This window comes from Electrona antarctica (genome assembly GCF_951216825.1).
Source record: "Electrona antarctica genome assembly, chromosome: 20".
NCBI lineage: Eukaryota > Metazoa > Chordata > Actinopteri > Myctophiformes > Myctophidae > Electrona > Electrona antarctica.
The window spans coordinates 29,956,121-29,970,352 of NC_136801.1; the positions used below are offsets into that span (position 1 = coordinate 29,956,121).

At 40.8% G+C, this 14,232-nt stretch overlaps 1 protein-coding gene across 3 annotated transcripts in view; it reads right to left on the bottom strand.

Annotated features, from left to right (window-relative positions):
* The window catches only part of wdr37 (WD repeat domain 37), a 32,507-nt gene extending 18,383 nt beyond the window's left edge, over positions 1-14,124 (bottom strand). For 2 of the 3 annotated variants that reach the window (XR_013788455.1, XM_079489410.1), the window contains exons 1-6: positions 13,817-14,124; positions 11,831-12,046; positions 5,936-6,061; positions 5,750-5,846; positions 4,812-4,907; positions 1,508-1,572 (exon numbers count right to left, since the gene is read on the bottom strand). Coding sequence is in view for 2 of the 3 variants with exons in the window: in XM_079489410.1 (XP_079345536.1) it covers positions 1,508-1,572; positions 4,812-4,907; positions 5,750-5,846; positions 5,936-6,061; positions 11,831-11,974 (528 nt within the window). In the remaining variant the exon portion in view is untranslated. The remainder of the gene's footprint in view (positions 1-1,507; positions 1,573-4,811; positions 4,908-5,749; positions 5,847-5,935; positions 6,062-11,830; positions 12,047-13,816) is intronic. The other variant, XM_079489411.1, reaches the window with a different exon arrangement.
* Between the last annotated feature and the right edge of the window lie 108 nt (positions 14,125-14,232).

Here is a 14,232-nt window from a genome sequence, read left to right on the forward strand (position 1 = left end):
TCACTAAAAAAATGACATGAATGAAAACACACTGTTGTTCTACTGTCCATGCTGCTGAATGCTGAACAAAGCAGTAAGCTACGGTTATTTGACGCAGCTGCAAACCATCTAGGTTCTCAGTGTCTTCGTCAGGTATCCTACTACACTGTGATTCTGGAGTGAGTTTTGATGTTCGGAATGCTAGTGAGTCTTCTTGACCGAACTGTGAAAAGAGCACAAAGGCCAACCAAAACATAACCGCAGACAAAAGACTAATTCATACTTATGACCTAGTTATGGTTTGTGTTTTTGGGGGGGATTGTGTCTAAACTGCCATCTAAAAGGATTCTATGTCAGGGACCACCATACAAGATTTAAAAGAAATAAAAAAACACAAATATATATTTTTAAATAGCAAATCTACAAGCTCACTGCAAAGACAGCCCATTCCGGTTAAGGTGAAGGCCAGGAACAGGCAAACCCACAAACCCACAAACTTAAAGTTAGTGCAGATCGTTTGCATTAGTGCCACGTCCCTTAATTAGTTTGAGGTCATGTATCTCAACCAAATGACAAGTAACAGTTAGCTGTACATTATTAGCTAGTTTCAACAGGAGGTTAATCCGTGAAGTCCTCTCTTGAACCCTTGTATCCTCGTTCCTAACTTCCACAATTGATTCCTTTCCTTTCCCTTTTTTGGCTGAAAAGGAAAGGACAATATTTATACTTTTAAGAGAACATTTTTTTTGGTCATGACGAATGTTCAATCACCCTGGGGACCCTTCTAAAGCCTGATCTAAAAACTCTGACTGTGATATTGAATGCCTTGTCATAGTGCTAATAATACATCTCCAAAATAAGAGCAACAACATCCTTATTGACTGTATATTGAATTCAGTGTGGTATTTTTTATAGTCATTTTGATTGTATGAAATTGAGAACTTTAGGGAAAACCCTGAACACTGGTGACAGATATTCTGGTTAAATAAAGAAATACTCCTTAACTTCAACTAAAGTCAACTGAAGTCAGTCAGATTGCTCTACTAGCATGTGTGACTTTCTTTTAGGAGTGGTGAGAAGAAATATCATCTTTCTAGACAATAGGAACATAGTCGTTCCAAATCACTTCAGAGAGGGGGAGGAGACAAGGAGTCAAGGTCAGACTTCGATCAATAATTCAGCGCGTTCCCATCATCTCCCATCATGCTTAGAGACAAACGGAGCTCCGTTCAGTTACCCATGAATCTCCACCCAACTTCAATGTGGCCACATTGAAGTTGCAAGGTCCACCTACTTGGAAAGCGCACAAACACTATGTCGGCGAGAGATTGAGAGGAAGAGGTCATTAAAAAGGTGTGTTTTTACTTTCATAAATCAATTTCCCTGGTCCCTCCTTTGACTGAGCAACAAAGGGGCTTTTGATGGCTTCTAATCATTACCACCGGCCCTGAATCCAAAACAGCTCAAATATTTACATAGACAGCTAATCTGGTTAGCTCTATGTGCTTTTACAGCGAATCCCAGTTACCTTGCTGGTAGAAGCCTTGTATGTCGTCTTTAGCTTCTGAGAGAGTTGACTGGTGCTGTGGCTAGCTGTGTGGTGAGACAAAGAAGAATGAGGGAAATTCACCAGCGTCACATACTTGTTCACCAGCTTCACACAATGTTTTACTTGTGTGGTTTTAGTGGAAGTCTGGTAACGGTACTAATGGCTTAATAAACATTAAGACAGGATTTTAAACCAGATACACTCTCACAATGCAAAGCATTGTCGTTTGTTTGCAGTGAGTTGCATTTTTTGATTGATTGCTTGAAAATGTAATTAACAGTTTGTAGGATGGGTACAGTTCAGGGAAAGTACAGTCCAATACAAAATCTGCTAAGAGGATAAAACCAGAAGAGCAATAAGACTTGTTTACTTGTTTTAGGGTCCTTCATTTTCAATTCATCGGAACATTTAAAGACATACAAATATACACTTTTATGCAGAAAAGAAATGATCATATACATGGTTAGAAAAAAGGGAAAACGTGTACAGTATGGAAATATAGGGGGGCAGGACTTTATAACTTTTTTACAGGGGCCAATTTCGAATTGCAGCCACCCGTATAAGTGCTCTTTAAGAGCGGTTTTGAAGGAGTCTAGGGATTCTTTTCTTTCTTAAATTTGTATCCCACAATTTTGCAACCCATTTCTTCACCCAGTGTCAATTATCTAATGTAATCCTGGGCGCTACACTTCCTCTGCCAACCTGGGGGGGCAGCGGACTGACCTCATGCTTCCTTCTATGCATGAGGAGTCCAAGCTTCCCCGACCGGACGTAGTGCGTGGAAGGAACTGTCGTGGATTAACATTTCTTAACGGCTGTTGGTAGGGCGTTCCACATTTTAGTGCCATAGGAGCTAAATTAATTTAACCCCTTGTTTGAGCCGAATCTGGATTGAACGTGGTTTGTGGAACTCCCTCTGGTGTTGTGATACATGTCAACTGCAGACTTTTATGTATACACCTGCATGGTGCTAATGCTCCAAAAAGGACTTGCACAACCTGCATACGATGCTAATGTTCTAAACATCATGTACAAACATGTTACTACACACATCCATACATACATTTTATTTTAATCTCCTTTAAAGCTCAAAGAGGTCTTGCCCCTAGCTATATCGCGGAGCTCTTGTCCCCTCACGACCCTCCTTGCAGCCTGAGGTCTGTAGGCAAGGGGCTCCTAAAAATCCGTACCGCGAACTACGTCACAAAGGGTGATCGGGCTTTCGCCATCCGAGCACCAAAGCTCTGGAATGAGCTTCCAGAATTAATTCGCCTCACTGACTCCCTCACACGTTTTAAATCCCTATTAAAAACCCATTTGTTTCAAAAAGCATTCCTATAAATAACTTTTTGTTTTTCCCTGCCTTTTACTGATCTTGTGTTATCTTGATCTGTTTAATGTGTGGGTATTTGTTGTTTATTGCGTTCATTATGATAGATCATGTCACTTATTTGTTTTTTTCTATTTTCTATTGTGAATTTTCTTGTTATTCCTGTGCAGCACTTTGTGGCTCATGCCTAGAAAGGTGCTATATAAATAAAGTTATTATTAACCACACACTTTACACCTATAGATGTGATGTGACAATAAGGGTGATTGAATCTGAACATGCATTTAATGAAGTGAAACAGTGGGCACTGAACAGAAAAGTTGGAAGCTATCTTAGTAGGTAATGTATAAGTGTAATGGTATCCGGAGAACTCGCCAGTTTACCAACCCGGCGCGATTTAGACTCGTGCATTTTAGTTTTACTTCACCTTCATTTAAATTGCATTGAATTGAGAGAGAGAGAGAGAGAGAGAGAGAGAGAGAGAGAGAGAGAGAGAGAGAGAGAGAGAGAGAGAGAGATGATAGTTGTTTAGAGTTAACACTAGAGAAAGTAGGAATGCTAAAAGTTTAAACACCAAAGTACCGAAACAATGAAATTAATTAGTAAACATATCCTGAAAAGGTAGGCCTACTTATCATTGGTATTCAGATACTCACCTTTTTATCATCATCTAGCTGACCATTTAATTGCAAAAAAATAATTTGATCACTTTGGAAATGAACTATAAGATCTGTGAGTTTGACATACTACACTGATGAAGACAGCATGTTAGCATAACGATGAAGACATTGATGAAGAATTTTCGCCGCGGCGACTTGGTAAACTGGCGAGTTCTCCGGTATTCAGTGTAATGAGTGTAGTGTAAATTAGAGCTCTTCACCAGGGCCCCCGATTCCGAAAATACCCGAGTGAACCCGAGACCCGCACGGGAAGTTCTGTTTAACGTGTCATACTTTAGACTGACCTAGGATCAGGTTAGTGTTGCAGACACTACTTGTGTGATGTACCACGCAAGGCAAGCGTGCAATTCTACTTTATATCACAGATCCAACAGTGTTGACCTCAACGAGGTGAAAGCAATTTAATATAAGAACAGCAACCATGGCAACTCGCCTGCGTGGCCCCACTTCGTGCAAATCGAGGATAAAGAAGAGAGCAAAGTTGGAGCTGTTATAAGTGCATTGAGTGTGGCGCCTTGTTAATATTCCATTCAGGCAAGACCGGTACATGCATCTGATAAAACTCTGATGATTGTGTAAAAAACAATGATCCGTTTGGTTAATTTTAAATGCACACACATCACACAAAAGACAAGTCTTCCTCCCTCTCACCCTCCGCTGCAGCCTGCAGGGAACCTCTCTCTCTCTCTCTCTCTAATTGGTCAATACATCCGCTACAGTATATTATTTCATAAAGTCCAAACTTATGTCTGCCTCCTGGCTGGGTCGGGTCTCTCGGAATGTCGGAAATAATCGGAACTCTGACGGGCGCGGTGCCACCATTTGAAAGAAATCTCGGAACAGGTCGGAATCGGACGAAATAGTCACGGATACATTCGGGCTTGGTTTTGCTATATGAAAATGTTTTCAGAACGGGTCGGAATCTGTAAAATGTCACAGATTCATTTAGGATTTCAGGACCATTTCTTTTTTACCCGTGAAGAGCTCTAGTGTGAATATGTATCCTGTATACCCTATTTAAGCACTAGGGAGTCCTATGCAGTATGAAAATGAACAAGAAATAAAATAGAAATGTAAACAAATAAATAATAGTCTAATACAACAGGGAACATTTTAAATTAATATTTATAAATATGTCTATAATTAATTATAATGACCATTGTTGAAATTCTGCCAAAACAAGAACCTCCTGTTAATAATATACACCTGAATAGCATAGCAGCGGATCGAAAGAACAATACAATTTCTCTTGGGAAAGTAAAGTGCACTGTACCTTTTGTCTTTAGAGCCCCCTTGGCGGGGTCTCCCCCCTCAATGTTCTGCCCATCCCCTGTCAGTCGCTCATTCAGGGTATCAATCTCACGACGCACTGGAATATTAGCACAGCAAGAGAGGCACTCAGTAGGTCTTAACCCATTTAGGCCCGAGTTAAAAACATTCACTTTGAAGGAATATATATTCAAAGATTTGCGCCACATTTTTATGATTTTTCAAAAATAGCAGACCTACAAGCTCGTAGCGCGCCACTCGGTGGCGCGCTATGAGCTTGTAGATCTGCTATTTTTCAATAGCTAAATTATAACATAATGTTTAAAACACCAAAAGGGGTTCCCGTCCAGAATGGTGTTTGCCTACTCAGTAGGCAAACACCAAAGTGTGGTCTGAGGCTGACTAGATCCAACAATCAGTCAACACTCAGATCAATACACTTGAATGGTAAGGGGTGTACCCAACAAAAGTATGAAGAGGTGAACTGAAGAGGGGATTTTTTATTATTTCCAACCACAGTTCCATCACCACTAAAACATACAGTACAAAGGAGCTATTGAAACAGGATTCCCTTGCTGCAAAAGATTCCTGTAACTTTCTTTTAGGGGCGCAGCAGTTCATCGAACAAATTGATGTAATACATTATTAAGAAACTATCCATTTAATTCAAAAAAATACCAACAGCACGTCACTGTTGTATGTATTGCAAGTCAATAAAATAGGGCTTAAGGGCTTAATAAGACTAATCAATTTAGTTAAAACATCTATCAAATGTTTGACATTGATTTGTTGATATATATAATGGCTAAGATGATAATTGATTGTTGCAGCCCTATTTTTGTATGGTCAAGACTTTGAAAGGAAAAGTGGCTGGCAGATTTTGATGTCAAGTAGTCAACCATAAACAAACAAATGCTTGCTTCCTTCAAATGGCTCACTCACATTCTAGGTTTTCGATGTACAGATTCTCAAACTCGCGTTCGATTTGGCCAAACAGATCCAAGAGATTGTTCCTTAATGATGGTGGCAGCTTGGAATCCTACAAATAGAAAGAGAAAACTGTTGAAATCCATGTAATACAATTCATCTGCGTCTACAGATTTGACAAACAAAACACATTATACTTACCACCACTGTGCTATTGTATAATTGTCTCCACCAGGCCGAAGGCATGGGGAGAGAGTATGTTTTGCACTCCGTCCGTCCGTCCGTGTGTCCGTCCGTCTGTCCGTCAATGTGTCCGTCTGTGAACAGCTAATCTCTGGCACTGTTAACCCGGTCAATGCTACATTTTGCACACACACTCCCTGGATGCCAACGATGAACCTCTGCCCCAGAATTTCCAGAACGGCCTGTTATAGCGCCACTAGGAGACCGCTTTGTGCAAAACAAGTTTTTGGACAGTACACCTACAGATTTTGGCCAAACATCACACAAATTGGTACACAGTCTCTCTAGAGCCATTCAACAAAACAGGTCTTTCAGATTTTCTAATATTACTCCTTCAGATTTTATCCAAATTTCACGCAAATCAGTACACATGCTCTCCATAGTCATGTGATCAAGACGGGTTTGTTTGATTTCTCATAATCCACCCTCATTGGCTACGATTGGCTTCTAAACTTTTCAGGAGTAGCCCGTGTTGTACAAATCGCCACAACTACTCAACACAGCGTCCGATTGCGGTCAAACTGTGCATGCATATTCCCACTAGGCTGAGGAAGAAATGCCACTTGACAGTTTTCAAATCAGCCTCATGGTGGCGCTACAACAGACCAAGCCGCGTCACACACACACACACACACACACACACACACACACACACACACACACACACACACACACACACACACACACACACACACACACACACACACACACACACACACACACACACACACACACACACACACACACACACACACACACACACACACACACATTACTCCTAAACATTTTGCCAAACATCACACACACACACTGGTGGAGACCTGTGCCCAGAAGGGCACTTTTTCTAGTTTAGAAATGAAGCAATTGTGTTGGAAGGGACAGAGTAAAATAAATAAAGAAAATACTAGAAATGTGTGCTCCTCCAGGTCAGGATGCCTACCGTGGGCTGTGTTGTGACCTGTGACCTAGTTGTAGTGCCACCATGAGACCGATTTGAAAGATGTAGGCCAGGGTTCCCCAATTAATTTTCCTCGAGGGCCATATTTTGACTAGGGTACCAGGCTGGGGGCCGAGTCTGCACGCGTGAGGTCGAGGTCTTGCCCTGAAAATGAATTTTCAGGGCAGGACCCCATTTGAAAAGGATGCCCAGTTTGACATGCATAGGCTACTGACCCCCATTTAATGCCATTTATATCTGGGACCCCAGGGGGCGCTCCGCGGGCAACCCTGATGTAGGCAGTTCTTCCTTGGACTATGTGAATGTGCTTGCAAAGTTTCACAACAAACAAATGTTGTGTTCATGATTTGGGGCATTTTGTGCAAAACTGGCCACTCCCGCAACCTTTGGAAGCCAATCATAGCATATCGGAATTGAACATGACAAATCGGGACAGCTACATTGCGTCTTGATCACATAACTACAAAGGTTTGGACAATTTATGTACTGTAGGTGTAGTAGCCAAAGAAATGGCCTCACGGCGGCGATACAACAGGCTGATTAGAACACTTTGGGGTGGGGGTTCTTCCTTGGCCTCCCGTGATATCTGTTCACAGACGGACAGACACTGACAAACAGACTCACAGGAGTGAAAACACAATTCCTCTCACCTTTGGACATTCTGGCCTGGTAGTGTCAGTGATAATAATAATAATCTGTGCTCTGTGCTCTGTGCTCAGTGTGCTAAATAGAAGGATGGGCTTAGTCATACAGTGACTAACATAACTTGCAAACCAGTGACCACAAAATAAGAACACTTCATTAGACAAAGGGTGAGATTTAGACAATTTAGGCAAAAACCAGGTGGTATTACAGAATTTGCTCAAACCGTGACCTCAAACCCCGTGCTGAATGCACACACATATGGCATACCACGTTCCTGCATATTTTAGCATTGGGGGAGTGTCCAAAAATATTTTGGGCCAGTGACCCCCATGACAGATTTGTGTGTGTTTTTTTTTAAATAATTTTTATCCCACGATTTTGTAACCTATTTTTCACCCCTGTGTCAATTATCTAATGTGATCCTGGGGTCTACACACCCTCCGCCGACATGGGGAGAGCAACGGACTTGAACTCATGCTTCCTTCATGCCCGAGTGTCCAAGTTGCTCCTTTACACCTGACAGGGGGGCGTTTCCCTGGTTGGACGTAGCGCGTGGAAACAGATTTGTGTTTTTAAATGTTTCAATAAAATGTTAAAAAAATATTCACAATTGTCACTTTTTTCCAAGATTCCTTTTGAAAATAGCAGATCTACAAGCTCACAATGCATCACATCGCGACACGTTGTGAGCTTGTAAATGGGCACCAGTGCCACATTGGCACAAAGGAGGGTGACAACTGAGTATTGTCGGTTTTAACATTCTGCACAGCACATTCTATACATTCATTAAAACTATGAACTCTGACTGCATGGGGATATATTATAATGATCATTATAACAAAAGAAGGAAGAACTTTATATTTGTGGACAATCAAAATATGAAATTGTAATGTGGTGTCATTAAAATTAATCTTGATATGGCACACTGACTATCTAGAAAATAAAAACATGGCACTTGGGGTTGCAGACCCCTGGTATATAGGCGCTTCTTTTGGGATTACTTTTTAATGACCTATTTACTTATTTCTCTGAGACATGGCAACAGCTCGCCTACTGCCTAAAAAGTTGAGATTTGAAACGGCCAGTTCTCTCATTCCTCAACCTTTTTTAAAAATTAAAACATCCTTCTACCCTAATAGACAGGGGGTACACAAGCACATGGCCGTTTATCCGTGCTCCTTCTCCTACCAAACCACACTGTTAACACACATCTCTCCATGCAAAAACAAATCTGCACGCTCCCAGAATCCAACTGCACTACTTTGCATCCACGCAACTGTCATATTTACTGTACAAATATTACTTTTGTCACTCACACTGTTATTGTGCAACATTTCACTTTAGCCTTTAGATCGGCCAATGTTGCCCCCCGAATATGGATGCTGGGGTTCAAGTGGTTATGACAATCCATCCGAGCTAGACCCATTCGACCTACAAACTCCTTATTCTCCACTGACTTACCTCCATAGTGACCTCCTACACGTTCCCAATAATTGGTTGGCTGGCAGACTACACAGCACGCAAAGAGAAGTACAGTGTAGGGCTCCCATCAAAACAATGCAATCAGAAGTCTGGCTCTGACCCCTCATTTTCTGCAGCCAACCACGAGGAAACTGAATACTACTCTGTCGACCTGTATTCTGGCGCACGCTCAAGAGCAACAGTGACGCCTCTCCATTCTGTCAGAGCCACATGTCAAACACACCACTGAAAGAGGGCAATTAGCAAACAACAGACCGCCCCCTTATGTATTCTAAGCTGCTCAGTCCATGCTCAAATAAACCTACAACCAGGTCACCAGCTACCATGCATACTGCATAGGGATAGCCTTGAGAGAAGGGGGCGGGGGGGTCCACCGGATGTAATCTATATGGGTTTGTTTATCTTTTACGTGTGTGTGTGTGTGTGTGTGTGTGTGTGTGTGTGTGTGTGTGTGTGTGTGTGTGTGTGTGTGTGTGTGTGTGTGTGTGGTAAGGGGATAGACTACTGTATGAGCTATAAGCCAACAGGTCTTGGCATACAAAACAGCATAGTGAAAACTGAAAAGGGCTAATCAGACCTGTACAAGCAGCCCATATTAAAAGTTGATGAGACCACAGCCCGGTGCTACTGTTCAGCTCTGCTTTCACAAGCCGATAGGTCAAAAGGAGAAAGTAAAAGGCGACAAACTCTATTGGAAAAGCAAATGATGAAAACAGATAAATGGCTCTCAAGGATAGTACCTACAGCAGATTATATTAAATGTATCCTGGAATTAGTTTAATTAATTTAGACCTAGTTAGGGCATTCACTTCTAGTCATTTTTACTAGTTGACTAGTTGCCTAGTTTACTAGTCGACTAGTCGACTAGTTGTTAAACCACCTTTTATGTTTAAAGAAAAAAAAAAACGTTTTTTTTTTTTTTTTTGGAAATAATATTTGTACATTTAAAAACTGTGTACATTGGTGACTATAACTATAATCTACCTGATATTGAGGCCTACAAAATCGGTAAAAAAAAAAAAAATGAACTTTTTTTTTTTTTTTTCTTATCAACTAGTCGACTAGTACCATCAAGGTCGACTAGTGGATTTACTAGTCGACTAGTAAACTAGTCGACTAGTTGCTTAATGCCCTAGACCTAGTCCTATAGCCTCCCCAAACAAAGAGAAATTGGCTTCTGCCTAATCTTTAACACACAATAGTCCTACTCACCAATGCAACTTCTACATAACTTATCTCAACGAGACATGACATTTTTATTGTGTCAACTCCCAAACGTTAACAACCAGGAACCAGGCTCTGATCAAACATTAAAGAGCTTTTATTACAGCATCTTAGTCTGACAGCTGAATACAGATAGATCATGAATCCCGATTATCAATTATAGCCTATAGCATGTTTTAAGCAGAAGTTACAAAGAGCAAGGTAACAGAGGGGTGACTGATAACAGAGCACAAACGAATTATAACAGAAAGTAAGACAAGAGAGATCCAAGAGAAAAAGCAAGACAAATACAGTGATTAATGGGAAGGCTTTTCTGAACAAGTGTGTTATTAGAAGTGATTTAAACGACAATGCAGAACTAGCTCGTGGGATAGCCTCAGGTGGAGCATTCCAGAGTCTATGAGCGTGGACAACGAAAGCCTATATGTGATCTCGCGACCTTTAGGTGAGCAGCAGACCTCAGGCTGCAGGGAGGCTCATAGGGAGACACGGTATAACATTGGGATGCAAGATCCTTTTGAGCCTTAAAAGTTAGTAAAATAACCTTAAAATCAGTTCTAAAAAACAACAGGGAGCCAATGGACGTGGGGTGATATGAGCATGTCTGGCAGCAGCCTTTTAGATTAGTTGAAAACTGGAAAGTATTAACTATTACATTAACTATTTTAAGTTGGGGAGGGGGGGGTGAAAGTACAGAACAGAGCAGAAAAATGTAAATATTATCAAATTATTCTGCTGAACCCCGGCCTGGACTGGCGTCACGGTACCCACTTTGAGAAACCCTACACAACGTGGGGATTGGGTGAATAGATTACAACTGCATCGGTTGGAAAATGCCATGGAGAGATGCGGGACTGTTGAACTTTATCAAAAGAATAATCAATAAAATAATATGCTCCACTCAATCAGCAGCCAAATTAACACATTTTGCTACAGTGTTAATAAATACCACTTGTCTAAGTTCAACTCAGTTTAAGTAAATAATATCCTAATACGCTTCTCATATTCCTTGGGGAAGTACTGTACTCTGCTTAAAGTATAAACACAGCACAGCAATACTGTAAAATGTGAAAGGGGATGTTGCAACACCAGAGATAAAATACAATGCTGCTTAACCGGTTAGTACTGTACTGTACTGTACTGTACTGTACTATAGTCTCTCTACTCCTCAATAAATAACTGGTTCGTACTGTACATGAACAGAAACAGAAACAATCAAAATGCAAATGGGAAGACATTGGATCTAGGAACATGTTGCAGAGAGCTGCCTGGAAGATGGCATGCAGCAGCATTGGATGTTGTTCTCACTGTAGAATCCAGGCTGTTAACAGCTGTGTATTTGCGTTAACCAAAATATCTTTACAACAATCTACTCTTTGGGGGGGAAAAAATTGTATTCTGTGGTCTGTGTATCCTAAAAACAAACGAGTTTGGTGGTATGTATGCCTGTCTATTCTTGCACCACAAACTTGGATATGTGCTTATCTGTGTGTGTGTGTGTGTGTGTGTGTGTGTGTGTGTGTGTGTGTGTGTGTCCTCCTCACCTGTCCTTCCAACATGTCTCCTCGGTGTGCGCTAGGCAGCCTTTCTTCGATGCTGTTGCGGCGTATGGACAGGCTGTGGGCCTTGCGCTTCTGCTTGGGATGACGGCCAGAGGCAGAGCTGTTGCTTCCGCCCTCCAAAGGCATCCCTCCCCCCTCCTGCGTTCCGACGTGGTGGTGGTGGCCCCGCCCCTACTCACCTCCTGCTCCAGAGGTAACCTGGATAAACAAAGGCAGGTGTGCTGGTTGGTTGGTTTGCCTGGTTAAAAGATATTGCTCAGTGCTCATCTTGACTTGAGCATGACCTACGTCAGTGCTAACCTGGAGATCATGTTCACAGCCAGTGTAAACAGAGGTGGACAAAGTAAATACGTCCGGTACTCAAGTATTCAAAAGTACAAAATCTAATTATGACGTACATTTTTTTTTCTATTTTGCACTATATTTGAAAAATGGCTTGGATGAGTTCACCCATTTTCAACCTAATTTTTCATATAATTGGTCCTCACTAATACTACGGAGCCCTTAATGGCCATGCATTCAAAATATATTTTATCTTGTCCGTACAAGATATTATCTCGTACACACAAGATATTATCTTGTACGTAGATAATTATCTCGTATGTACAAGATAATATCTTGTACGGACGAGATATTATCTTGTACATACAAGATAAAATATATTTTGAATGCATGGCCATTCAGGGGCTCCGTACTAATGCATAACATAACATGGTACAATTTTTGTGTATTCACTCTCAGAGGCGATCTGTGGACGGTTCAGAAACCCGCCTATATACATCCTCGGTAGGCAGGTTTGGTCATTTAAAAAATATATGTAATTCTATATTTATTTATTTGTATTATTTATGAACACGAGACAAATTACTTCTATTATAGCATGCTAACTGTCCAGGAATAGAAAGCCATCAGTCTCTATTAGCTTTGATTCCCCATCGATGATATCACTGGTAGGTGGGTTTCTGAACTGGCCAAAGCCCTCCTTTGAGAATCAAACATTTTACCATATTATAATGAGCATTAGTGTCAGTGAGCATTTAAGTGTCCTTAAAGTGGTTAATTCACAATATATTTTTTGCTAAATTTGGGTGGTTCCAAGAGTCCCTTTCAAGAAATGTAGTGGAGTCAAAAGTACAATGTTTCTATTTACAATGTAAAAAATAAATGAAAAGATAATGAGCTTGTTAAGAAAACAAATACTCAATGTATTCAAGTACAGTACTCAAGTCAATGTACATAGACCACCACTTGTAAACACTAATCAAGGTGGTATAGCCATTAATGCAGAATCATAGACATACAGTCATACACTGTAGGTAGTAGAAAATCTATAGAATCGGATGCGCCAATTATAGAACCTGACAGTGACAGATGAATAGTTAGCATAGTGGTGCTGTGCATGTATACTGAAATGTAAATATATAAATCACAACACTGGCTGCACATTGTTTATTCTCAGGTGTAAAGCATAGGTTAAAAAGGTGAAAGGTGTTTCAGACAAAATATTATATTTATTGAGGAATCGCTACGTCTGGGATCTATATCACATTTAATCCCAAATCAGCAATATTTTTAACACTTCTTCAAAACAAAGTCACAGTATACGATAGTGTCAGAAGTCTGACATTAGGGTCATGTGGCCTAGACATGCAGAAGGGCTTCATTTACTCACTCAAACAAGTACAAGCAGGCAGCTAATGTTGGCGATATGCTCCACAGACTGCTAACAAATAGCAACACAACAAAGATACTGTACAATCAAACACGTACAATGCAGGGCATTGCAGGCTTTACAAATACATAGCTAAAATGATACAAACAAAAGATTGAACAATCTAGAAATGCCCTTGAATAGCTGTTGCTTGCGAAGAGCTTCCATCGCTCACGGACTAAAATAGCATTAACAGATTATAGATCGAGACATCGCCATCTATACAGTGTACTGAAGGCATATATATGTATACTCACTTTAACAATCGAGTGAATCTCCAGGTTATTCTCAGATTCTGTATACAGAAACTGTCAAGCTAAAGGATTTATAGCTGGCATACATCACCTTCCCTGCGGTGGGTGGGTGCCACTCAACTTTCACACTGCTGCTGCAGATTAACGACAATATTTCTGGGATTAATCTGAACTGCAGTCCAGACTACATCATTGAACCATCGGTAGGAGTTAATTGTTCAATGTGTTGACGTGTGAATTCAACAGTTTATAATGATATTATACCGTAATTAATTCCTTTCGGCGTCAAGAGATTTTCGATCATATTTTTTTTTGTTTGACACATCATTTATTTATCTTGGGACGCCGACTTCCGTGTCACGTGCGACGTGTTTGCGTTCTGCTCGGCCAATGCGGTCTCGTCGTGTGTTACGTAATGG